The sequence below is a fragment of the Gopherus flavomarginatus genome, chromosome 5 (genome assembly GCF_025201925.1).
Source record: "Gopherus flavomarginatus isolate rGopFla2 chromosome 5, rGopFla2.mat.asm, whole genome shotgun sequence".
NCBI classification, from domain to species: domain Eukaryota; kingdom Metazoa; phylum Chordata; order Testudines; family Testudinidae; genus Gopherus; species Gopherus flavomarginatus.
Window position 1 is genome coordinate 11,452,371 of NC_066621.1, and position 26,919 is coordinate 11,479,289.

General features: G+C 43.5%; 2 protein-coding genes and 1 long non-coding RNA gene across 10 annotated transcripts in view; 1 reads left to right on the forward strand and 2 right to left on the reverse strand.

The window, feature by feature from the left end:
* Positions 1-9,694, reverse strand: part of TRAF3IP3 (TRAF3 interacting protein 3) — a 28,284-nt gene extending 18,590 nt beyond the window's left edge. For 2 of the 5 annotated variants that reach the window (XM_050957074.1, XM_050957076.1), the window contains exon 1: positions 1,494-1,838. In XM_050957074.1, the coding sequence (XP_050813031.1) occupies positions 1,494-1,838 (345 nt within the window). Of the gene's footprint in view, positions 1-1,493; positions 1,839-9,103; positions 9,347-9,404 lie in introns of those variants that run through there. The other 3 variants (XM_050957077.1, XM_050957078.1, XM_050957075.1) reach the window with 3 other exon arrangements.
* On the forward strand, positions 1,802-9,595 carry LOC127052946 (uncharacterized). Its single transcript, XR_007774909.1, has 2 exons — positions 1,802-1,900; positions 9,397-9,595. It is a non-coding gene; the product is annotated as an uncharacterized LOC127052946 (long non-coding RNA).
* Positions 9,695-11,528: 1,834 nt separating the features above from the next.
* LOC127052941 (11-beta-hydroxysteroid dehydrogenase 1-like) lies at positions 11,529-20,908 on the reverse strand. 4 transcript variants are annotated; one of them, XM_050957083.1, is made up of 7 exons: positions 20,749-20,908; positions 19,277-19,362; positions 18,155-18,285; positions 16,804-16,915; positions 16,081-16,266; positions 13,829-13,972; positions 11,529-12,931 (listed from the first exon to the last, which is right to left on the reverse strand). In XM_050957083.1, the coding sequence occupies exons 2-7, from the start codon at positions 19,359-19,361 to the stop codon at positions 12,711-12,713; spliced, it is 879 nt and encodes a 292-aa protein (XP_050813040.1). In that variant the 5' UTR covers position 19,362; positions 20,749-20,908; the 3' UTR covers positions 11,529-12,710. The 4 variants fall into 4 exon arrangements, with proteins under 4 accessions (XP_050813040.1, XP_050813039.1, XP_050813042.1 ...); XM_050957082.1 differs by having other exon boundaries at positions 19,277-19,365; XM_050957085.1 differs by lacking the exon at positions 19,277-19,362.
* Positions 20,909-26,919: the final 6,011 nt, after the last annotated feature.

Consider the following 26,919-nt stretch of genomic DNA (forward strand, 5'->3'; position numbering starts at 1 on the left):
TGAAGCAGCAGGGAAAGAAAGTGCCTCTGAGAGGCCAGGAGGCCAGTTGCTTCACTAACCACACGGAGATTAAGAAAAGAGTTTTTGATGCCCTGAGTTAGCTCCTGGCTAGCATTACTGCTAGCAGCTGGCTAGTTGTAGGCTTAGATATTTGTTCTGCACTCATCAGAGTTATATCTGAGTGCCTCTCCAGGATCTCTGGAAGTAAGAGCATGAACTCTTTTCTCCCTTACTTCAGTTCCTCAGAGCCCCCTGCAGGTACTAGGATGAGAGTAGTTCTGCAGCCAAAGTTACAGGCACATGGGCTGCAAGCATGTGAACGCCTGCTCCAAGGTCTTGCTGTCTGGCATGTAATTAAACCCAGCGATCAAAAGAAGTAAACGGTAGCATGAGGTAAATAATTATCCTCCACACTCATGCCTTGTAGAGGAGCCCCCAGGGCATGTCTGTGCTTTTATGTTATTGTCCTTGGTTGTTCATTTAAGTTAAAAGACCCTTGGATAACTTTACTTAGGTACGAAAACAGATGGGGGAATTATTTCATTTGAAAGGCTGTGAGTTTAGAAGGTACGACCTGATTGTCTGCCTCTGGAGCATTTATGTATGATCGTAATCTGGTTTTATTAAATGCATTGGCTCATCTGGTTCACTGCTGGCTGCGTATAACATCGGTAGGCTTGGCAGAGTCATTTTGATTTTTATCCATTTAATTTTTCACAGCTGAGAGAAATTATGGGTCAGTCAACATTACTTGTCAAAATATACAATGTAAATATCCTTAAATCAAACGCCAATAAGTTCTCAAACAGCATTTTTAAAACTTTACCTATCTGTAAATTTTGGTTACTATCAATGAAAATACTTTATTGGTTGTATATGTGTGATGATATGAATGTTTACCAATGTTTACTGATAAAAATCTAATACTTCCAAGCCTAAATATAGGATAATGTGTAGTTTGTAAGAAGGATGCTGAAATTAGGACACAATCAGACACTCATTACTAACTCAACATGAGAAAATTCCTCCCACTAAAGATGCTGGTGGGAAGCCATGCTTCCATAGGTTCATCCAAAGAAAGCCAACTGCTTAGAGTGATCATCTCAGATCTTTTGATGAGAATGAGAATCAATTTGCACAATTTGCACAATTATTTTGCTACCAAAATTTAGGTTTGAACTACGAGAAATGGCTGCAAATCTTCCTCTGGGTCAAAGTTCAAGATTTTGAAAGCAGGAGAGGAACACAACAAGAGTGACAGGACAAAATCTTGCCCTTGATCAAGTTTGTGAATCGTCAAGGAAATATCCATTTTTGTTATTGAATTCTCAATTTTTGCCATCAAATATTTAGACCGTAATCCCAAACCTCTTGTAGTCAATGGAAAGACTCCCATTGATTCTAGTGAACATTGGATAGTATGTAACTATCAATGGCATAGTAAGTAGCCAACCATCTATGAAAAGTACGATTGTCATAGCTGCAGCTGTTACCTGGAGGGATGTGGGTGACCTCAAATCCATCCAGCAGGATGCTTCCTTGGGGATGCCTGTTGCACACTCTAGTCTCGGAGATACCGGTGTCCCAGTAAGAAACCTCACTTGTTTCTTTTCTTCTTCGGTGGCTAAGTTCCTTCTCTTCAGGAACTCTTTCTGGCGTGGGCTCTGGGACTGCTCCTCTGCCTCCTTTTTCCGACATTGCCTCACATGGCGACATGTGGTGACATTGTTTCTCCTCCACAAGCTCTCACGGGTCCGTTGCCAGCGCTCGCACTTCTCATCGTAACTCTCACTCAGACGCTTGCACCGGCGCGGGGACGTCTCAGTTTGACTGATCATATTGTCCACGGCTCCACACACAACACACCAACCTGTGATGATCTCCTGGCTGCTTTGGTGAAGTTCTATCCTAATGAAAGCAAAGGGAGTAGGGGAGGGACAGACATTTTAAGTGAAAACAAATGATCAGGCTGGAGGCTGAATAAATGTATGAGAGACACCAACTCTAGGAATATTCTCCTTATTCAGTGGATGCAGGTGGCATCCTTTTCCCGACATCTCTCTACCCCCAGCCATAGATAAATATACACATGCACGCACTTGGGAGCTAATAAAGGATTGCTCCCGAAGTAGATTTTCCAGTGCTTTATCCAGTTCAGTTTCAGTCATGTTCAAAATGATGAAGTTTCTACCACCTTCCTTGGGAGATTTATTCTTCAATCTTAGATCTTGCCATTATCAAATACCTCCTGCTGTTTAGTCTAAATTTTTTTTTGCTCAGTTTCAGTCTGCTGCTCCTAGTTATAACCCCTTGGCCCACCTAAAAGAGTAAGACTGCAGCAAGAATAATGGCTCCTGGTATTTCCGTAGTAGTGGCCTTGCATTCCTTTCCTCCATACATATATTTTTCCACGCTGTTTTCAAAGACTAACTATAGATGTAGGAAATTTGCTATTATATTATTTACTTTTCATGCAGCTGCACGTATTTCTAAATCCTGTTTGCCTTCTGTGCACACCCAGAGAGGCCTGGGACATGGAGCTTGTCTGCATGGGTTTTTCTACAGAACCTTTGGAAAAATCCCATGTTGTTTCTGTCTCATCAGTTTTAAGAGCCCTATCTGAAGATAATGGTCACCCTAATGTTGAGTGTTGCATTATTTCAGCTCCTCTTCCTTTCCACTCACCTTTTGCAATAGCTTGACTTAAATGGTACATTCCAGTTTGCACTCTGCACGTTTTTCTTTCCTTTTCCTCACCAAAGCTTGTCTGGCTGTAATGCCGTGTCCTTAATTCTCCTGGCTAGTGGCACTGCCTCCCGTCCCCTTCTGTTGTAAATATTAAATACATGAATGTTTACTCTTGTTAGAAACATTGTTGGACTCCAGATGAGGGGAGAGCAAGCAGGAGAGCTGAATGGCACTGCTCAGCCCTGTCCCTTTGCGTCCACTTCTGTTTGTGTCTAGTTCAAGCAAAGCAGGTAGGTTGCACCAGAGGCCTGCCCTAAGAATGAGCTCCTTTGTTTGGGCATTACCTCCCTACAGTGTGTACATGTGCAGAGTGAATGATAATCCCTTCCCTCCACTTCCTCCTACAGAATTCTTTGCTCACTTGCAAGCTTCCCTCTTACTTGTTTTACTAGACTGTGGCCAAATGGAAGGTGTTTGGGTCTTCTCTTCACCAGTGAGGGAGAAAACAGAGCATAACATGACATACACTGACAAAATCCCTAAAATGTTACATTTTCCCTCCTACACCTCCTTATTAGCCTGCACGTTTTCCTCAAGGACACATAGCTGGTGGGGTGCAGGAGGTGGAGGGCATCGCCTGGGTCCTAGTGCCCACACAGTGTGTGATGGAGGGGTCTGCCCTGCTCGGTTCTGGGCGTTGCGGGGAGGAGTATCACACTGCAGCCCTGGGATGGAATATCCATTTTATTTTGACTAGCTAACAGGATCCAAGCTGAGGGCTTGGTTCTCCTTTCACTCACCTTGGTTTTATCTCCATTGACTCCAGTGGAGTTACTGTGGGTTGATGCAAATGAGTGAAAAAAGAAAATTCCCGTCTCCAGATTTTCAAAAGTGCTCAGAGCCAGCAGCTCCCATTCAGAGCGATGGAGAATCTTCTCTATACCCACTGAGGATAATAGGAGCCCTTGAGTGCGAAGCTCTTTTGAATAACTGGCCATTTAGAATATATCTGCACTGCAGCTGGAAACGATACTCCCCACCCAGTGAGACAGACTCCTGCTAGCAAACTAGGATGCTAGAAACAGCAGTGTGGACATTGCAACTCAGATGGCAGATGGACTCTCAAGCCTGTCTGAGCGTGGGTAGTTTTTTGGTAACTGGAGCTGCAGCTTCCCCACTGCTATTTCTAGCACACTAGCTCAAGCCCTGCTACCCGCCCCCCCCCAAACAAACGCAGTTGTGGAAAGCATTTCGAAGCTTTTATGCATGACTACTAACAGAGGAAGGGGAGAAAGGAATATATAGATTAGCCAAGAAACTCAGAAGACTTGGCAGCTGCGAAGTGTGTCAAAGAAGAACGCAGAAGAGAACTGGTGGAAGATAGCGAAATCATTAGGAGATGGCCAAGGTTTTATGAGAAACTGCTCAGTGAAGAGAATGCGAAGAAATAGTTGTGGGAAGTATGCGCAAGCAACAGCTTCATAAGACCTATGACCAGTGTGGAACCTCAGCACTGAAGACGATGAAACATGGGAATGCAGTGGGAGTGCACGGTGTACCAAATGAGGCATTTAAAGCAGTGGTTGTCCAGCTTTTGCATTGGTGATCTTTCACATAGCAAGCCTCTAAGTGCGACCCCCCCTTATAAATTAAAAACACTTTTTTTGTAAATTTAATGCCATTATAAATGCTGGAGGCAAAGTAGGGTTTGGGATGGAGGCTGACAGCTCGTGACCCCCCATGTAATAACCTCGTGACCCCCTCAGGGGTCCCAACCCCTAGTTTGAGAACCCCTGATTTAAAGCATTCACCCATGAGGTCGTGGTGATGATGACAGACTTCTTCAACCTTCTGTACTGGGAAATGCCCAACAAGTGGAGGAAGAGCACATTGGTCCCTATCTTCAAGGGTAAAGGAGATGTGCAGGAATGTAGTAATTACCAACCCATCTGTCATGCTCTTCTCAGGGAGTCCAGAACCATAGGCTCACTGTGTTACCGCTCTGCCTCAGCAAGAGAAAGTTTTTCTGGAGCTTAAACAGTGTGACAGCCTCCTGCTACACCACTCTGTCCACCTCACCAGCAAATATCTCCAGACTCTGCCATTCTAAACTTTGCCTTGCAGGTAACATTTAGTGAACCCTGGTTCCTGAGTCTCCTAGAGGCATCTTTCTGCAGCCTGCAGTCCCTCTCACTTGGACACTCATCGAAATGAACAAAGTCTCCTGTCTTGAAAGAGACAGAATACACCTCAGCCTGTTGGCTCAGTTGAGGATATGCGCCTCACTTTAATATAACAGGATGGGGATGGTTTATAGTATAACTAATAATACGTTAATATAGATTTAAGTGATCGTGAGCAAAAGAAAAGAGACAGGTCTGGTTACAAACCAAACCAAACCTACTTTCTAGTGACTGAAACTTAACTTTAGCAAGCTACAATCTTTGCCTGAGCAGCTTTCTCACTCACATCAAGCTATGAGCACCCCAGCCACTCAGGCAGAAGGATCCACCATTCACAGCATCAAAGGGTGCTGATCCCTTTGTCTCCTTAGTCCAAAAAGCCTTTGAAATGTGTTCTTTGAAAATAAATCCAGACAAAGTTCCTCTCCCCTGCTGCTTATTCTTCGGGGTGCAAGTGCCAAGCCCCTTCTTCATCCTTGGGTCAATTTGCTTTTTTGGATTCACTTGATCACTTTGTTTACCTTTGATACAAATGTCTTTCTATTGGCCTGTGCTTGTAATCAAGCCATGATGTTTTTCTCTTCCAATGTTTGCTTGATCCATGCAGACAGGTAAATCCACATTCCTTTGTCTAGGGCAGGCTAATTTATCAGCTGCCTCCACAACATATTTTAAGAACATATTTCCAGCATAAATACATAACTCTATATACACAACCCGTACATACATCACACGCGTTTTTTTAGGATACTCTGAGACATAGTTTGGCTAAATATTCTGTTGGGTGCACTCTTTGCTAATTGGCATAAAGGGGCTCTCAGGGTCACACCATCAAGTTAATGGGTAACACTGTGAAATGGCTAGAAAGAATTAGAGAAAAGATTTTAGCAGGAGCTGGAGTATCAAATATATGACAACCCAGTTGGATTTATGTTTGGAAGGTCAACAATGGAGGCAGTATTAGCAACCTGAATATTGCAAGAGAAGTATGGGAATAAATTCCTGGAGCTGCACTTGATGTTTGTAGATTTAGAGAAGGTTTAGGGCAAGGTTCCTAGAAAATTGCTTTGGTGATGCTTTCGGTTGTGCAATCTACCAGAGACACATGTTCGGACTGTGATGGATATGTATGAAGATAGCATTACAGTAGTGAAAAGCATTCACTGAGAGTGTAGCTCTACATCAAGAATCCACCTTAAACCCAGTCCTGTTTGTGATTGCAATGGACGCCTCAATGCAAGACATTAGAGAAGAGGCTCCATGGAGCATACTTTTTGTGCTATGAAGATGAATACAAACTGGAAAAGGACCTAGAACTATGGAGGACTGCATTAGAAGAAAATGGCTTAAGAATCAGCTGACAAAAGACAGAATACGTGCAATGCTTTGTTGGGAGGGACAACATGATGCCAGTAAAACTAGATGTACAGAGTTAAAGGCTGTGCAATAACTTACATACCTCAGTATACTGTGGAGCCATGATGGGGATGTGGATGCAGATGTTAGGAATCACCTGACGAGTGCTTGGTATAAATAGAGAGAGTTGACAGGAATTCTCTGCAATAAGGATATGCCAGGTAAACTAAAGAGCCAAGTGTATAAGATCATGATTAAGTCAGCCATGATATGTGAGTCAGAATGCTGACCAGTGAAACAGAGAGAACAACTACTACTTCACACTGCCAACAGGAGAATGCTCAAGCAGGTGCTGGGTAAGACAAGAGCTGACAAGCTATGCAATGAAATGATACAAGCCAGGATTCAGGTAGCCTCCATCACAGAAAAGCTGAGTGAGTATAGACTGAGATGACTGGGTCATGTGAAATGACAAGATGTAGGATGTGTTGGCCAGAGAGTTCAAAAACTAGTAGACACAGGACAAAGATCTCCTAAAAAAGGTGGTTTGAGATGCTGAAGGAAGATATGAAGAAGGTTGCTGTCAGCTTGGAAGACACACTTGACAAGAACACTTGGAAACTAAGAACCAGAGCTACAGACCCTGACTGAAGGGAAAAGGCAAAGAGGAGCTCAAGCCCTGGGCTGAGAGACATGCTCCCAGCTACAGTGTAAACATACCCATAGGGCGTGATTTTCAGTGGGTGTGAAGCATTGACTTAACTCTTCCTACTGAAGTCAGTGGGAGTTTTACCATTCACTTTAACAGGAGCAGAGTTAGGCCAACGCGGAATGCTTTTGAAAAATCCCAGCCTTAGTGACTGAGGAACATCAAATGATTCAATCATTAAGGTGCAGTTCTGATAAGTACCCAAGGTTTTACCTTAGGGTCACATTCTGCTCTGAGTTGTATAGAAGTCAACTGGGAGTAACATCACTAAGTGGAGGCACTCCTGATTTACACCAGTGTAATTGTGAGCAGTCAGCCCTTTTACAGTCATTTAAACAAAAAATAAAATAATTTTTTGATAGTGTCTGGTGATTGGTTGGAAATTGAGATTGGAAATAGGGAGAGGCTGCTCTCTTCCAGCTTTAGGTTTCCTATTCATATCAGATCACAGAGCTTTGGAGGACATATGCCAGCATCTTTTCACTTGGAAAGAACATAAACTGGCACCCATCATATACATAAAGTCTCAGAGCATGGGCTCTTGCCACTGGACCAGTAGGCTAAGAGTGTGGTAGTAATATCCATTCCTAGCAAACATTTTTCAGATTTTCATTAACATATATTATATTGTTTCATAGCAACCATTTGTTCCAGTCCTTAATGTCTTAGTAAACTAGACAGCTTCATACACTCTTGCACTCAGAGCTGAAAGACAGACTAATTGAGATGTAGATAGATAAGATCAAATTCCTATCTAAATCCTTTCAAAGTTCTGGGAACTCTCTATCCAGGTACTTATAATGCTCCCATCACTCTTGAGTCTGAGAGTCTGACTGCCTGAAAGAAAAAATGTATCAACTAAAGTGAAGAAAAAATAAGAAAAATTAGTCTCTGAAAAAACAGGTTAAATTTTGTTCACTCGCAAATAAAAATAAGCGATTTCACTAGCATTTCTTTGTCCCAAACAACTGGAAAATCACTGACTTTGATGGAAACACTGAGGGCAATTAGTGGCATCAATTAAAAAGTTTGTAAGGTTTTGGGGAAGGAGGAGGAAAGATGAGGAGATTTGATGATAATCTGCCCCACAGAATAGTATAGCTGCCTATAAAAAACCACTTTAGATAAACACATTTTTTATAATGGCACAGCCAGAGCATGTCACTGAAATGTTTTCCTTTAACTGGAAGAACTCCTTTCCAATATGAGAACAGCCTTTTAATAACAATCCGAAGAGCTTGTGCTTTTATGTAGGAGAAATATATGCAAACTAGCCATCAACGCATCACCTTAAACGCTCCCCCAGCCAACTAGGAAAATGAAGACTTCCAAGATAATATTGAAATTAATCACTTTCTAAATGGCCCTGAACTTTTGGGTTTTGAGGGGTTTTTTTTTTTGCATTATTTGTTTGGAGATGCTGCTGACTCTCGAACCTCTCACTGTCCCTGAAATGTCCTTTTTTTCACTTAATTTTTCCACTCGTCCCCCTCTGCGTCTCATCAAAATCTGCTATTCATTTGTTTTTATTGTTGCAGACTTTCAGCTGGAGAAATAACAGAACTGGGCAACTCACATAAAACACTTAAAATGTTGTTTCCACACAGCTTTTATGTTCTTGACTTAATAGTTTCATTGTGCCCCTTGTTCTGGGCTTTCTCTCTCATGCCCAATCTTCCTCAGCACAGCAGGCTGAGGGTAGATCTGGTGAACAGCTTCGCTGACATTGAAGTACATAATGATTGGGCCTATGCCAACACCCTAGAGCTGAAAACCCTTAGAAACTGGATCTGGATGTGAACTCACTCCTTCCCCCCTCCCCATAAAAAGACAATTGGCCTCCAAACTTTTCAGGCCCTGGAAAAGATATTTTTCTCTGCTTATATTTTCATATTTAAAAAATGGCCCAGTCCAGTGCTGAATATGAGTGCTGCTGCCTATTCATCCGGGTGTGTGACATATACTCAAAGGCTGCATTTGTTAGACTCTTTCTCATTACAAGCTGCTCAGCTACCTTCTCACCTGCTCTGACTACATTCTTTACAGAGCCTGCTTATTGTGCATCCCAGGAAGTGGGACTTGTTTATACGCTTGATTTAAACACAAAATACCTTCAAACGTTTAAAGCAAGAAAGAAACGTAAAGAAACGTGTGATCTAGTACTCACCCCCAAGCTGAGCAAACTTCGGAGCCCTTGCTGGCGACTTATGGGTTTTATTTTCTTCCGTGGCCACCCAAAATTACTCTTCCTAATTAATAAGCGTGGCCTTTATCTCTCTTTTGCATGCTGTAACACTCAAACTTCAAGAGAAAAAAAAATCCCTTGCTGGCTCATGTTACAACCTCCCAGTGTCAATCATGCAGGCTGAAACTCCGGGTTAAAGAACAAGACACAAATTGCCTCCCTTTACAGGGTCAGCGTTTATTTCTGTACATCCATAGCTAGCCACAGATCTAAAGGTTCTTACCTCTACGCAGCAAGGGCAGCCCTTAGGTGAATTCGCCAGATGTTCAGAGGCCCTGCTCTTCTCCCCGGCCTCATTTAAGCCCCATGCCAGAAAGGAGAAGGGTGAGCCCTGGGTTAGTGGGTGCTAACACATTGCAACTGACATCTTGTTTGAATGACTTCTCTTTGCTGCTCTTTTTTTTTTTTTTTTTTTTTAAAACAGGAAATGTACTAAGCCGCAACACTTAACCCAGGTTCCTGTCTCTGCTTAGAGTTTGTGACATGGTAGGAGAGGCTGGAGCATTGGTGCCCTGCACAATATAGTTGTTCGGTTATCTTGTGGTGGGACGGGCTGCATACCACTATCGCCAGGGTCCAGGAGTGTCCTTTGCTGTTTCTCCATTTATCAGCCGCTGCACCCTCAGGCGGTGCTCTGTCCTGAGAAGCTGTGCAGGATGAGCTGTGACTGACTCTGGCTTGCCACCTTTGGCATGAGGAATCGTGGTGTTGGGAAGCAGCAAAGGATCCTGTGGCACCTTATAGACTAACAGACGTTTTGGAGCATGAGCTTTCGTGGGTGAATACCCACTTCCTCAGATGCATGTTGGGAAGTTGGGAAGGAAAGTAGTGTTACTTGTAAACAGTCTTCTGTAGTGCAAAATTCCTATTTCTGCCATCTGAGGTTAGGCCAGCGGCAGAGTTGACAAAGGTCAGAGTGATGCTGGTGTGAACGCTCCCCACCGAACAGATGTGTCCAGGTAAACATGGAAGGAAATGAAACTCTAAGGCAGCCATCTTCTTTATGATAGCTCCAGCCTTATTTTCTAAGGACTCATCCAGAAGTGATGCTTGAGCCAAATCTATGGCTAAACAGTGCTAGAATAAAAAGCAAGAGTCTCCCTTAGTATTGCTTCCAGGATTTACACATCCCAAAATAAATCCTTATTTGGGCTGAACGGCAGACCCCCTTTCCCTTCACCATAAATCTCTTGCTTTCTCTGTATTTGCCCCCCTATTTCAACCATCCTTGTTAAGTTTCTTATTTGATGTTTCTGAAATTCCTGTGGGATTATTTGGCCCAGAGGGCGCCAATTATTATTGTCAGAGGGGAATATCTGCTGCCACTCATCATTCCGGTAGAGCTCAGCCTGGTAGACATTGGGCCTGGAACTTCAATACACTATTCCAGGTGTGTTCTCAGGGACTAGTGTCTCCCTGCTCACCTGATTCGCTGTGTATGGAGCCCAGAGTCACCCTGGCCACCGATCTGCCATGTGACTGCAATAGTAGGCCACCTAGAATTTGCTGCCCAATATTAACCCAACATCCTTCAGCCATTATTGCTTTCTGAGGCACCTCCATTCCATGGGATATCTTCTAGATGACACCTTTCACCTGCAGGGAATAAGGAGCCTACAGTCCCTGTTTTGCTTCAGTACCAGGATGTGAGAGGATCCGTGTATTGGGGTCTGCTGTCAGCAGGTGGCAATGCGGACTGAATTGATACAGACTCACTGTGATGGTCGTGGGGGTAGGTGATTCCACCCAGAATAGGAGAGAGGAAGGTGTGGGCAGAAGTGAGGAAACAGTAGCTGGAACAGAGAGGTCCTGGAGGGAAATCCTAGGAACGGCCTAGTTTGGGCGAGAAAGTTTAGGCTGAGCTTAGGTGTTATTGCTGTTTCCACTGCCAATAAAAGAACTACCTCAGAAGAGAGAGGCCTTTGGACACGAAACCAGTGAATGCATGCACTCCAGGCTAAAGCATGGGAAAATTTCACCACATTCATAGCACGTTTTTGTGATTTGCCCTTTGCATTGTTAACTAAAGCAGAATGCTTTCAGCAGCAAGGACCTGATTCAAAGCTCATTGAAATCAATGGATGGGCTCCTATTGACTTCAGTGAACTTAGTTTTGGCCCCAAGAGAATAAACACAAATCCATTTCAGATTTGTGTGTTTCATTGAAACTCCCCTGATTTCCTCATGCTTCCCTGGAACCTGCTGGATTGTGTCTCACGGCTTTATTTTTTATTTATATTTTTAGATCAAACTTTTGTGAGATTTTATAAAATTGCAAACAACCAAAGTAATAGACCAACTATTAGTAAACGAATAGAGTAAAATACACATTTCACAAAGTCTCATTTATTCACATCCTCTTTACTCCATTATGCTTTATACATTATTAATTTTGATGATTTATGAGACTCCTGATGAGTTTCTATCCTACTGCACTTAATTTTTAACAAACATAAATTCACTGTGCTTTGCCCAGCAGCAAGAATAGTTTTATAGCTCTTATTATACTTTCCTGATGTATATTTCAATTAGAACTTCAAAATGAGGTTGCAGCCTCTTTAGGCTATACATTCTTGGTGCTGCTACAGATTTTCCACCTCTAATTTCACAGAGCTTAGGACATTTCCCCTGCCCCTGAAATGCAGCTGTTTTCAACCACAGAGGCACCTGCACTTCAGAGCTGGACGATGTGATCCCTAAACTTTAAAGGTTCTGCCCCGAGTACTGCTGAAGTTGGTGGGAATTTGAAGTCTGGCTTGATGGGAGTTCTGGGTGTTTATGGAATGCACAATTGGCCTCTATACACATACAATCTTGCTAATGTGAATTACAGACTGTAAGCTTGTTGGGACAGGAAGTCTTTTTTTATGATGTGTGTCCAATGCAAAAATAGGCCCCAACCCCTGCTTGGGCTTCTAGGCGTTATTACAATGCAGATAAATATTACTAACAACAACAATTAGTGTTTAGCATGAAGGAATGCTGTGGGACCTGATGCTGACTCAGTTAGAGCACAGTGAGAGGAGAATGAGATCCTCTTAGGTTTTGCAAGGACAATTAAAAAAGCAGATTTCTTACTAAGCAACTTTGTGCAGTAGAGCAAATGGGAGGTATGCTACTGAAACCAGTGTGGGCTGTTTGCAGCATTGGAAGGTCTGAGAGTTGCTGTCCTGGTTGAAAGTGAGTGATACCCACACCCCATCCCCACAAACATGAACCCAGACATTGCTAATGCTGTTCTACAGACGGCGGAGAATTTGCTGCTTTTCAGAGGCCTCAAGTTGCCCCCTCTTTTCATCTCCAGAGAGAAAATATTTAAAAAAAAAAAAGATGGGATTTTCTGAAGCACATGAGTGACTTCGATGTACAAATCTCATTGAAAGCCAATCGGATTTGTTGCTACTAAGTCCCTTAGATGCTTTTGCAGATAGCACCCAAAATATTTAGACTGAAAATAAAATGTCCCCATTTAGCTGAAGTTCGTGCCATTAGGTTTGTTTTCTAGTTAGGCCCTGCTGCATGTGACAAGCTAACTTTTTTTGACATTTTCCACATTTAAACTATTTCTTGTGAGTGAGTCCAAAAATTCGGGAGCCCAGTCTCGTATTAAGAGGGGAATTCTCACAGCGGTGTATGGATAATAGAGTTCCCGTTTCCGCAGTGCTCCACTCTTGATAATCTCCAGTGCACACTCTTCCTTCGGTGCACCTGGTTTCTGCATCACATGGGAAACAGTTTTCTCAGCAGTTTCTGGGGAGAAGGAGAAATACAAGAAAGGGAACTGTCATCACAAACCTGTGCAGAGCAATGAAATCTAAAGTTCAACATTTAAGGAGGTATTTTGGCATTCTGAAAATGAATTATTAAATAGAGTGGGTTAAAAAAACCAAATGTTGAGATTTCAACAAAACTTCAACTTAAAAAAAAAAAAAAAAAGGGAAATTGGTGAGATGTATAACTTCTCCTCTGCTTTTTGAGTAATTATACAACTGGAAAATTTGTATTGTTGTTATCCAAGCCTTTTGACCTGAATAACTTAGTAATAAAATTAGCAAAAGTAAATAAACAACATTTTCAGAAATATTCAAGTCCCCTTTTCAAAGGTGACTCAGTGTCCTAAATGCCTAAGTCCCTTTTGAAAATAGGAGTTAAGTTACTAAGTCATTAAGATGTGTTTGAAAATTTTACATCTTATCTTTTACTTGTGTTTAGCACTTACTGGTGCTGTAAAAATACAATAATAATTTCCTTAGCAAGTCTGAGACACTCATATTTGGGCTGAATTTCTTGTGACTATAAAATCATCATTGATGCAATTTTGAGATGTACTAAAGAGGTTTGCATGAAAGTTAAGGTGATAAACTGAATTAATTAAAAACAGTTCCTTCATTTTTGTAGCTGAAGCAATGAATTTTTAGGAGATTTGGGTTCAGTATTGTAAAAACTTCTAAGGAGAATAGTGAAACTCTTCTTTAAAAGTACAGTGTTTCATTAAAAACATTCATACTACCAAAAAAAAAAAAAAAAAAAAGGTAACATGTGGACACTATTCTCCACTCTCTGGATGTTAGTAATATTTTCATGCCTGGGTACTGTTATGTACAAGCCCTTCTAATTAGCAAGGCCAAATAAGTGTGCTGATCCTACCAGTAGCAATGTGACCCAAGATGCAGAGCGTGATGGAAACACTGATATTCTTGATTATTAATTCCTGTCTCAAGGAACTGAAAAATCCATCCAGGGCGAACTTAGTTGCAGAGTAGGGAGCAACAAATGGAATTCCAATTTTACCTAGAGAGAGATGCAACAACAATGTTTACGAGGCTAAATACTTTCAGTGCACAGAAGCAAAAACGTGTCATTCTGACTTTCTTATCCTTCAGCAGCTGTCATATTTTGACTCACAGGAACTAACTATCTCAATAGGCTGAAGGATATAAGTAAATCCAGTAACACTGAGATGAGGGGGAAGGGGGTAAAACATTCCTAACAGTTTTTCTGTAATATGTGGCATGTACAAAATATATGATGAGATGGGGTGATATAAAGGTATTATCCGCATGAGGTCTGAATGACCTCCATAATTCACTCATGAGAAATGTGACCCTTGCATAGAACGCACATCCATATATATATCAGTTACTGTATACAACACACAACCTAGCAAACAAACAATATGTATTGTGATGGCAGATATTATCACGTGGCGCTGTTATGCAGTTTTACAAGATCTTTTGTTTAGTGTGCAAGTGAATGTTTACTGTTAGGAAGACACATGGTGGTAATGTTAGTCTTTGGTTGTGCCAGGTTGTGTGTAGAGGCAGCTTCAGAAAAGGGAGAGTTTGCTCCATGCCTTGGACTCATACTTAGAGTCAATTATTGCATCATCAAAGATCTACAACCTAGCCTTAAAGATGATCCCTCACTCTCACAGATCTTGGGAGACAGGCTAGTCCTTGCTTATAGACAGCCTTCCAACCTGAAGCAAATACTCACCAGCAGCCGCACACCATACAACATAAATACTAACCCAGGAACCTATCCTTGCAACAAAGCCCGATGCCAGCTCTGTCCACATATCTATTCAAGTGACACCATCAAAGGACCCAATCACATCAGCCATGCCATCAGGGGCTCGTTCACCTGCACATCTACCAACGTGATATATGCCATCATGTGCCAGCAATGCCCCTCTGCCATGTACATTGGCCAAACCAGACAGTCTCTTCGCAAAAGAATAAATGGACACAAATCTGACATCAGGAATCATAACATTCAAAAACCAGTGGGAGAACACTTCAACCTCTCTAACCACTCAGTGACAGACTTGAAGGTGGCAATTTTGCAACAAAAAAACTTCAAAAACAGACTCCAAAGAGAGACTGCTGAACTCAAATTAATATGCAAATTAGACCCAATTAACTCAGGCCTAAACAGAGACTGGAAATGGTTGGGTCATTACACTAATTGAATCTATTTCCCTATGCTAAGTCTCCTCACACCTTCTATGGGTCATCTTAATTATCACTTCAAAAGTTTTTTTCTCCTGCTGACGATAGCTCATCTCAATTGATTAGACTCTTCCTGTAGCTATGCATACTTCCACCTTTTCATGTTCTCTGTATGTATAAATATCTCCTGTCTGTGTGTTCCATTCTATGCATCCAAAGAGGTGAGCTATAGCTCAAGAAAGATCATGTTGAAATAAATTTGTTAGTCTCTAAGGTGCCACAAGTACTCCTGTTCTTATTGAGGCATAGTTGCTCTCTGGGAACCAGGCATTGGCATTAGGCTGAGATTTCTGGAAGCAGAGACTGCCCTATGCACTGTTTGACCATCTCATTTTAGGAGCGGTGTATGTGCATAAGTAAAACCAGTGCACTTGGAGTACACCCAGACTGCATCATGGATTTCTCCTCCACTGGAAAGCTGATCTGCAAGATGCTAGACGTGCTGCCGCTCAGCAGAGTGGGGTCAGAAGAAGGGGAGTACATGAATCATACAGACTGTTTTTGCATTGAGTAAACAGACTTTGTCACATTGAACCCATAGTCCCAATCAATTATACCTCTACCTCGATATAACGTGACCCGATATAACACAAATTTGGATATAATGTGGTAAAGCAGTGCTGGGGGGGCGGCGTGGCTGCGCACTCTGGTGGATCAAAGCAAGTTCAATATAATGCGGTTTCACTATACCGTGGTAAGATTTTTTGGCTCCCGAGGACAGCGTTATATCGAGGTAGAGGTGTATGTTAGTCTTCTCAGGTGATCCTCCTCCTCTCTTTTGAAAAACAATGTCAGAAGAAGCCTCCTTTGAATCTCAGGAGGAACTAAACCAAAGGAAAGAATCAAGCATTAGTGAACATAAGGATCTCTAGCCTGGTTCATTCTCACCTGCTGTAGATGAAACCACTAGGATGCTGCCCCCACTCTCCTTCAGCATCGGCAGTGCAGAGACTGTCATGGCCACATAGCTGAGAAAGTTAATCTCCAGGAGTTTTCGTATATGCTCAACGTCTCCATCGAAGTAATTAAAGTAGGTGTAACCGATATGATTGAGGATCAGCATGTCCAGGCCTCCTGAAAGCAAAGTGGGTGTTTTAGCTTCAGCTAGAAGAAAATGATGAAACTGTTTAATGAACCTATGCCAGCAGCATTTGAACCCAGGACACTCTCCTTTTACCATTTGAACTAAAGGAGAAAACTCCCTTAACTAATAGCTATAGTAGGTTGTTATTTTTCCAGAGACGAAATACACCTCGCATTGTGTTGCATCAGTGGTTTGGGTATGTAAGTGTATCTCAAAAATCAAAAATCCTTTTTGTCTATAAAATCCTGTGAAGAACGAAAAGTAAACAACGTAACCACATCATCCAGTGTATGCTGCCAGCAATGTTAATAACAATACTTATTATAAGTATATATTTTGAAGTGACCATAGCAGTGTCAGCAATACATGGAATCAGTGTAGTGGTCCTTCATCTCTGGAGACCTATACTTCTAGCCTGGGCTTTAGTGAGAAGTAAAAATAAGATTGGGGTTATTTGTCTCTTGTGCTAAAAGCACCTCTGTGAAAGCGGCAGGTGGTGATTTCCCGACAGCAAGCAGTTAACGTACCCCACAATTGTTTGGCCTCCTTTACCACGTCTTCTGCAAGTGCCATGTCTTCCATGCTGCCATTCATAAAGTGAGCAGACGCTGCACCCAGCTCTAGGCACCGTGTGACAACCTGAGACAAATGCAACATGTAGACATGGATTTCCCCACTGTTAGTACTCTGAGCATTTCAAAGGGACACTTGAGTGGCTCAGTAGGCAGAGTGATTATGTTCTCCTACTTGGGTAAGTCCCGTCTGTGTTCACTGAGTGAGATTCAGAGCTGGTATAAATGCATTGACAGCAATGGAATTAGACCAGGCAGGCATTTGGTCCTGTAGCTCTGCCTGCAAAAAGTACAGCAAGCACTAAACATCTGATTCTGCAAACACTGACTTGGCTGTAAATTGTGAAAAAAAAAATGTCATGGAATTTTGCAAATGGTTATTTTTGCACAGCCCTTGTAATAACACACTGGAGACCCCAGCATAGCAGTCAGGTGTTAGCAGTTATGTCTGCCAACTTTTCCTGTTAATATTTAGGTAAGAAGATAATGGGTTATTAAAATAAATAAAATAACTTCTCTTCAATTCTGCTTATCTTTTAAAAATGTTAGTAACTAAAAATTCAAGCTCTGATAATTGAAAGTTTTTAGCACTCCAGCTTGGTAAAGCCAGCTCTGTGCACTAGTTTTTTTTTAACCAAGAAGCTATGTATAAACCATTGATCCTACAATGCAATCCACTAATTGGTCTCCATTCAGGGGCCAGGAGCAGGGCAAATGGGTCCCTTTGCAGAATCAGGGGCTAAAACAGGCATGGAGCTTTTGCATTCAACAGTGTTCAACTGGGCTAAACCATAAGAACAAGTAACAAGAAGTGAGAAATCACCACTTTCTCAAAATCTCACAGCTCAAAAATTGCCCTGTTCAAATAGACCTCAAAACTTTCAGTAATGGTTTCTTCTGGGCAGAAGCAACACATGAGAAACTGACTGTGCGAAGAATTGTCTGTGTAAAAATTAGTGAGTGGAGGGGGCAGGGACATAAGAATTGCCAGGCTGGGTCAGACCAGGGTTCCATCTTGTCCAGTGATCTGTGTCTTACGTTGGCCAGCCCCAGGTACATCAGATGAAGGTGCAAGAAACCCTGCAGTGGTCAGTGAAAAACAGGCTTTAAAATGGCAGCGTGTGGGAGTTGAAATAGGATATTTTCCAACAAAAGCCTATAATCTTCATTGAGATGTTATTGCATCTCTATAAACTGTGTATGAATCTGAACGTGCATATCTCTTTAAACAAACATCCATATATATATATATACACCCATCACCATAGTATCTAGGCACCACAGGAGTGTTTGGCTAGCCAGGTACTTTCTGAAGTTTGCCTTCTGTCCGTGCTGTGATCAGAACATGGGCTCCCATCCGGGCCAGGTGATAAGCCATTTGCTCTCCAATTCCAGTGCTTGCTCCAGTGACAATCACTCGCTTCCCTTTCAGCATCTCTGCAGAGTAGCAAATAGCAAATGTTACATGTCCCACTAACATCACCCACAAAAACACTTGTGCCCAAAAGACTAGTGAAACCAACATTTCTGTCCCAAACCATACAAGTCCAGCCTCAGATCAACCCAGCCTATTCCTCTCAGTCCCAAGGGAAAAAACCATCAAGGGAGCAGTGGAAACTCACCCAAACGTACAGTTTTGATGCACTATCACTTCCATTTTAAACCTACTAAATCTTAGTATCTAGTTTTAGTTTGCTCTAGCTGTAAACTCCAACAACTAAACAAACTAATGACTTTAACAAAGTAAAATCCGAGATCCCAAAGCTTTAAAAGTTTGGATCCAAAATTCACAACGGACCTCTCTAATGGGGCAAGCCCAGCCCCTAGAATCAATTCCTCAGCTAGTGTACATCAGCATCGCTCCATTCACCTCAGTGGAGTTATGGTGATTTACACCAGTTGAGGATCTGGCCCTGGATTCTTCTACCAGGATGATAGGTTCAGAATGAAAATCTAGATGGAATGGAAAACAATCTCACCGTGAAGATGTTTTTTATCCAGAGCTGAATTTTGCAGCTGAGGCTCATCTTTAATTTGAAAATGAAACATTTTAGATTTCATGGTGCTAAACCTTGTGTCCAGTTATTTTTATTAGCAATAGTATCAACACAGTTTATAACTTTGTTGATTTCAAATCACTTACCTTGGAAATTCCAGCAAGCCCCAAATAATCCCCTCTATTCATCTGGGAAGCTAGACTATGTCTGCACTTTTATACTACTGTGTAATTTGTCATTTTCTACCAGAGAAAGGAATACCATTTCAGGTGACATTCCTGGACATACTACTTCATTTCAAAAGGCTACAGTCTGGAATTTGAAAGGCTCATGAAACTGCAGCATTGTCTCTGTGCAGATCTATTATTATAACTCTCAAGTGTGCCCTTTTGCTGTCATGGTTTTAAAGGGCATTTGCTTTAATCACTTACCTGGATTAAAATCTTCCTTTGAATAAAAACAGAAGGCCAAGACCAATCCCACAAATGGAACAAGAATCTTTAGCAACAGCCCCATCCTACTGCAGAAAAACAAGCATAAAAAAGACAAACCCTGAAGAGCTGATTGCCACAAAAGCATATAAATATTCTGAAATGGAGAGAGCAAGTGATAGGAGCTTTGAAAACAAGTTCAACTGCAAATGTACGTCATAGCCTTTGTTTACTTTTTGGCCAGGTTAACAATCATTAACCTTTAAACAACAGCGTCATTTTGGACTTCATATTTCCTGTTGCACCCTGTTCCTGCTATGGACTGCCGTTGTGTTCTCTGAGCACATTGAAGGAAAAGTGTCCTTTTGTTAGAAGGAACCAGCCTCTGAGAAAGGAAGGGTGGGTTTGTGAACTTTGATTCAGGAGATCTGGGTTCAAGTACTGGCTCTAATAGATACTTTCTTGAGCAGGCCACCTAACCTCTGTGTGCCTCAGTTTCCTTGTCTATACAATGGGGATGGTACTCCCCTACCTCTGGGAGGGTGTTTTGAGGATAAATTCATTAATGAGTGGGAAGTGCTCAAATGCTATAGGAATGAGGGCCATATAAAAATATAGGCAGAACTTTCTAGTGATTGCAGCACAAACTTTGCAGGATTCTGCTATTTATTATTACCGCTTGTATAATACACACCATATGCTAGATGCTTAATACTTATAAAATGACACGGTCTATGCGTTAAGGAGCATATGTAGACAGATGACACACACATGCAGGGAAGGAATGCACTAAAAACCAGAGTGAATGAGCAGTCATGTGAGCCAAGTCTTGTAGTTCCAGTGGGTGGGTAAACCCTTCCTTGGGGAAATAGAGATTGCAGACTTCTCTGAAGAAGGCTTTCTTAAGGAGGTGTTTAAAGGTGCAGAGGAGTGAATTCTGGTGGACTAGATTAGGGCTGGAGTTCTAAGGCTAGGGCAAAGAAGTAAGTGCATCAGGATTGCAGGATCAGATCCTAAATTTCTATAGAAAACGAATGGAAAGTTACTGCTACTAATTTACCTTTGAGTGGAATTTGCATTTCAGGGAGGCACAGTGCAATGTTTTCAGTGCATTTCTATGCATACAAGTGCTGTCCGCAAACAGCGCAATTTCAGAACTCAGCTATCTGGGGAGTTGCAATAAAACAAGTCTGGGCAACGTCTCAGCTTTGCTCAGCTCCAGCGTGAAACTCAAACGGGCTCTTTTTTTGGAATTGTTTTCCAAACACAATCCCTTTAAAATCTCATTCCATTTAACATCCTTTCTTTTACAAACTGAACTAGAAAAACAATCCAGATCCTAAAAACAAGGGTTCCACAGAGTCAAGCAATACAGCAGGCAAACCCTGCGAAGCTGCCTCAGAGAAAAGCAGCCATATATAAACTTTGGACTTTGATTGTGAGTGTCTGCATGACAGAAAAAATATGCTCACCTTTAAAACCAGTCTGCGTCCATCAAGTCTTTAACCTGCTGTATCAGACCTGCTCTCCATCAGCGAAAATGGCAAGAGTTGGAGTGGATTGCCTCTTGCTGTGTTTACCCTGTCCCTGCTTTGGAAGGCATCAGCATGTTTGCACACTGAAAAGAGGTGGAGTTTTTACCGGAAAATAATGAACTCCTCTTGGAGGAACAACAGTAGTGTATCTAGGGTGGTCAAATGTCCTGATTTTATAGGGATGGTCCTGATTTTTGGGTCTTTTTCTTATATAGGCTTCTATTACCCCCACCCCTTGTCCCGATTTTTCACATTTGCTGTCTGGTTACCCTAAATGAATCTTCAACTAGTGTTTCGTAGGGCTTTTTTGTTTGTCCTGTGAAAGTGGAGATCAGCAGGGAGAATGGTTGGTTAATTGGCTAAGAGGCAAGAAAGGAAAGAGGCATAAAGAAAGAGAAAGGGAGGGACCCAGAAAGGAGACTAGGAGAATAATAATTAGAAAAAGGAAATAGAAAATGGAAATGTGGTGGATAGGGGGAGAAGTGGAGGATGGAGGAAGTGAATAAGAAGAGATGGGCAAATTCTGTCCTGGTGTAAATAAACAAAATTCAGGCATTATCTGCACTGGAAAGTTTGCACCTGCTTAACTAAAATCAGTTTTTAAACTGATATAGTCACACTGATTAAACTCCTGTTTGGATGCTCTGATTTCAGTTTAAGGATTTGGTCTACACTAAGAAGTTTTACTGCTTTAACTATGCCATTATATTTATGTTGCAAAGAAAAACCTAGCGTGGATGCAGTTATGCTGTATAAAAGTGCTTATTGTGGTATAGCTTGTTTCCATTTGGGAAGCAAAATAAGCTATACAGTTATAAGACAACTTACAGTGTTAAAACTGCATCCACATTGGGGTTTACATCAGTATAACAATCTCAGTAAAAAAGCAAATAACCCCCGCCCACACACTTCTAACCAACAGTTAAAATTATATCACTTTTCTAGTGTTGACCAGGTTTAAGAGTGGCTTATGCCTGTTCCCAATCCACAATTGTTTACACATAAAAATTATATTGTTTTAACCATGAGGGGTGGAATAGCTCAATGGCTTGAGCATTGGCCTGCTAAACCCAGGATTGTGAGTTCAATCCTTGAGGGGGCCATTTAGAGAAGTGGGGTTAAAATCTGTCTGGGGATGGGTCCTGCTTTGAGCAGGGGGCTAGACTAGATCGGGGTAGGCAACCTCTGAAACACATGCCGAAGGTGGCACACAGCTGATTTTCAGTGGCACTCACACTGGTCACCAGTCTGGGAGACTCTGTGTTTTAATTTAATTTAAATGAAGCTTCTTAAACATTTTTAAAACCGTATTTACTTTACATACAACAATAGTTTAGTTATATATTAAAGACTTATAGAAAGAGACCTACTAAATACGTTAAAATGTATTACTGGCACGCGAAACCTTAAATTAGAGTGAATAAATGAAGACTCGGCACACCACTTCTGAAAGGTTGTCGACCCCTGGACTAGATGATCTCCTGAGTTCCCTCCCAACTGTGATATTCTATGATTCTGTGTAACCTTGTCTACACTAGAAAAGTTTTACTGGCATAGCTATAGCAGCAAACCCTCCTGGAGTACATGCAGGTTATACCAGCAGAAGTGTTTCTGCCAGCATAGCTGACACCAATTGCCAAGAGACATAAGATGTACTGGCAAAAACACTTGTATGCTGGTATAAATGCATCTGCATTAAGGCTTATACAAGAACAGCAAAATCAGTCTCTCCCCCCCCCCCCCCCCAAAAAAAATCACACCCCTCACCAGTATAGCTATGCCAGTGTAAATTGTAAGCATAGATCAGGCTGCTAACAGTATAGTTGAAGTGGTACAACCCCACAAGTGTGGACATAGTTACACTGTACAAAGATGCTTTATACTGGGATAGCTACTCCCATATGAGAAGGGGGGAATAACCTGCACCAGAATAACTTTGTGCCGGTATAACTACTTTTCTGTAATATGTATAATCACCACCCCATCCAAAATAGTTATACTAGTACAAAACTGTATGTAGACCCAGGCCCTAACTTAACTGGAGAAAGCCACTCCTAAACCAAAATAGGTATGTCCACACAGGGGCTCACACCAGTTCAACTATGTCTTCAAATTCACACTTTAGGCCTGCACTAAACCTAGAACTCAGAAACATTGCTCAGGACTGTAAAAAATATCACGCCCTGTGCAACATAGCTATGCCGATCTAAGCCCCAATGTAGACCCTACTAGGTAGATGGAGGAGTTCCTTTGTCAACCTAGCTACTGCCTCTCCGAGAGGCGGGTTTACTACAGCAATGGAAAACCCTTTCCGTCGATGTAGAAAGTGTCTATACCACAGTGGCACAGTTTACAGCTGTGCCGTTGTAGTGTTTGCAGTGTAGACGTACCGTCAGGTTAAACTGGTGTGGCTTGCCTATGTAGATGAGGCCTCAGCCAGAGTCAATGGCAATGCATCCAGGTAGTATGGGCCAAAAAGATGTAATGGAGAAAGGAAGGGGAGGGGGAATATGCACAACTGTAAAGTTAGTGAATTTTATTTTAATAATGAATTCATGTCACAACATTTCCCCTGGTACATGCTCCTCAGCTCTGTGTGTTTGTAGGGCCACGGCTGGCTGGAAGGGTGGTGGTGGAGTTGTGGGAGATTTGTCTTTCATGCTTTGTTCAATCTTGGGCATGTGTTATGAACAAATCCCACGGTGCAGAGTCCAGCCATCTCTCCTTAATCTTCAGCTCAGATTTGGGGACAGGAGATAGTTTCACAATGACACTTTTATTAGAGTTCTTTGGAAAAAGAGGGGAACAATTTCATGAACATTTTTCAATTTTGTTGTACATGGGGGGAAAAATGTAATTTAAATTTGGAAAATTTCCATCAGCACTAATTATTTGCTACAAAAAGGGAAACAGAAAGCCAGCGCTGCTGTCTGCTAGCAGTCACCTTTGATGGCGATTGCTTGCTCTGCCAGTCACCACAAATGCCAGCTGTTATGTAACCATAATCCAGTTCCTAAGAAGTCAGAAATGGGGTCAGAGACATTCTGGATACTTCTTTTGCTATATATTCTGTATTATGCAGTTATATTATTCCAGATACTGTAGCTAAAGCAATGGGGTTTGCTGGAATGCTGGGTAGTTTTTGTTAGGTCTTGGCCTGCTATTTTTTAGAGATGCCAACAGGGGCGGCTCCAGACACCAGCACGCCAAGCGTGTGCTTGGGGCAGCAAGCCACGGGGGGCGCTCTGCCGGTTGCCATGAGGGCGACAGGCAGGCTGCCTTCGGCGGCATGCCTGCAGAGGGTCTGCTGAAGCCGCGGGACCAGCGGACCCTCCACAGGCAAGCCGCCGAAGCAGCCTGCCTGTCGTGCTTGGGGCAGCCAAATACCTAGAGCCGCCCCTGGATGCCAAGCTCCCGTTGACCTGCAGGCACTCAGCCCCTCTGAAAATCAGGCCACTTGGCTTTGGGTGGGGGGCAGTCTTCTCTTGAGTAAACATTGATACATTTCTGCAGTAGAAATTGTCTGACTTTTCCTGGGACAGATACTGTGGTTTTCCATGTTTACAGCCAGGGCTCCCTGATCTAGAGAAATTTTGAAGGAATTGCAATCTTAATTTAAAATACAAAGTGCTGTCTATTAGCTTAAAAAAATCAAAACAAAAATTTTAAAACAAACATTGCCAGATTTCTGCTGTGGAAATGACCTTCCCACAGTCTGCTTGATCACAAAGGCCGTTCTAATATTGTTAAGGCATTGCCTCTCTTCTGTGTATTTCAAATCTGCCGGCTGCAAGGATTTTATGCACCAGGAGAGGGAGCTATGGGATAAAATAATCATTCCCTCTCTGCAAAGATCTCTTCATACACAGCTGACATATACATAGACCAGTGGTCCCCAACCTTTTCAGGACCATCGAGGACTGTGGCCGGTGGACAAGCATCTGCCGAAATGCTGCCAAAATCGGCGTCATCAAGAGGCATTGCCACTAAAATGCCACCGAAGTAGCGTCATCAAGAGGCGTTGCCTCCAAAATGCCACCGAAAATCAGTGACATTTCAGTGGTGGTGCCTCTTGGTGATGTCGCTTTTCGGCGGCATTTCAGCAGATGCTCGTCCACCGGCCAGTACGTGGGCACAGATAGATGCCCCAGCAGGTGCCATGACATCCGTGAGCACTGTGTTGGGGACCCCTAACATAGACTAACAATCGGTGGTGCAACTGGAGCCTAATTCCCTTAAATAAAAATGTCTCATAAAGACCATATTGAGACAAGGTGGGTGAGGTAAAGGCAATGGCCATTGCATTTTGCTGGCGAGGTCAGTTAGTCCTTAAGTCTGTTCAAATGCAGAGAAATGTGAGCTAAGGAAGAGGTAGAGTAGGAAATGCAATCCCAGGGCACTGAATTCAGAAATCTTTTCAAAACATGCGTTTTCAAGGCCCGCATGACTTCACCATGCTCCCAGCTGCAGGAGCAGGAGTGCATGCCTTGTATCCGGTAATGACAGGAGTGGCATGCTTAGGGTTGCCAACTTTCTACTGGCACAAAACTGAACACCCTTGTCCCGCCTCTGCCCGGCCCCTCCTCCAAGGCCCTGCTTCTTCCCCACCCTTTATCCTAGGCCCTGCCCCCGCTCACCCATCTCCCCCCCCCCAATCACTCACTTTCTCCACCCTCATTCACTCATTTTCCCCAGGCTGGCTCAGGGGATTGGGGTATGGGAGGGGGTGAGGGCTCTGGCTGGGGGTGCAGGCTCTGGGGTGGGGCCAGAAATGAGGAGTTCAGGGTGCAGGAAGGGACTCTGGGCTGAGGCAGGGGATGGAGGTGCGGGGGGGGGGGAGATGACGAGGGTGGGGGCGGGAGGACTCCAGGGTTTCAGAGTATGGGTGAGGACTCTGGGCTGGGGATGGGGTGTGGGAGGGGGTACAGGGTGTGAATTCTAAAGTGGGACCAGAAATGAGGGGTTCAGGGTGTGGGAAGAGGCTCTGGGATGGGGCAGGAGGTTGGAAGGGTGATGGCTCCTGCTGTGGGTGCAGACTCTGGGGTGGGGCTGGGGATGAGAGGTTTGGGGTGTAGGAGGGTGCTCCAGGCTAGGACCAAGGGGTTCTGAGGGCAGGAGGGTCTCCAGGCTGGGGCAAGGGATTGGGGTTTGGGAGGGGTGAGGGCTCTGGCTGGGGGTGCGGGCTTTGGGGTGGGGCTGGCAATGAGGGATTTGAGGTATAGGAGGGTGCTCCAGGCTGGGATTGAGGGATTCAGATGGTGGGAGGAGGATCAGGCCTGGGGACAGGAGGTCAGGGCACAGGAGAGGGTCAGGGGTGCAGGCTGTGGGCAGCACTTACCTCAGGTAGCTCCCAGAAGTAGTGGCATGTCCCCCTGCAACTCCTATGCAGAGGCGTGGCCAGGCAGCTCTGTGCACTGCCCCATCTGCAGGCACTGCCCCCACAGCTCTCATTGCCCGCTGTTCATGGCAAAAGGGAGTTGCAGAGCTGTTTCTTGGGGCGGGGGCAGTGTGCAGAACCCTCTGGATGCCCCTACACGTAGGAGCCAGAGGGGCAGGGCTGGCGCTTCCATTAGGCAACCCTAGGCGGTCGCCTAGGGCACCAGGATTCGGGAGGCGGCATTTTGTGCGCTCCCCGCGTGGCTCACGGGAGCTTCTGGTTCCACTCTCATTGCGCCGCCGAAGAAGGACCTTCTTCCGACGTGCTGCAGGAAACAGCGGCAGGCAATTGAGCAGCTCAGTGACTGCCGCTGTTGCCTGCGGCATTTCGGCGCAGGGTCCTTCTTCGGCAGCGCGATGGGAATCGAACCGGAAGCTCCCGCGTGCCCTGTGGGGAGCGCACAAAATGCCGCCCCCCGAATTCTGCCTAGGGCGCCAGAAACCCTGGCACCGCCCCTGCAGAGGGGGAACATGCTGCTGGCTCTGAGAACCGTGCAGAGCCACGGCAGGCAGGGAGCCTATCTTAGCCCTGCTGCAGTGCCTACTAGACTTTTAATGGCCCAGTCAGCAGTGCTGACTGGAGCTGCCAGGGTCCCTTTTTGACCGGGCTTTCCAGTCGAAAACCAGACATCTGGCAACCCTAGGCATGCTGCATTGGTTTTCAGGACTGTA

Coding starts and splice junctions, on each gene's coding strand:
- LOC127052941 (XM_050957081.1), bottom strand. CDS start 19,424: ATGCTTTTGTGGCAATCAGCTCTTCAGGGTTTGTCTTTTTTATGCTTG. Junction 18,286..19,276: donor AAAGGAAGATTTTAATCCAG/GTAAGTGATTAA, acceptor GCTACTCTGCAG/AGATGCTGAAAGGGAAGCGA. Junction 16,916..18,154: donor CAGAAGGCAAACTTCAGAAA/GTACCTGGCTAG, acceptor CATTTGTCTCAG/GTTGTCACACGGTGCCTAGA.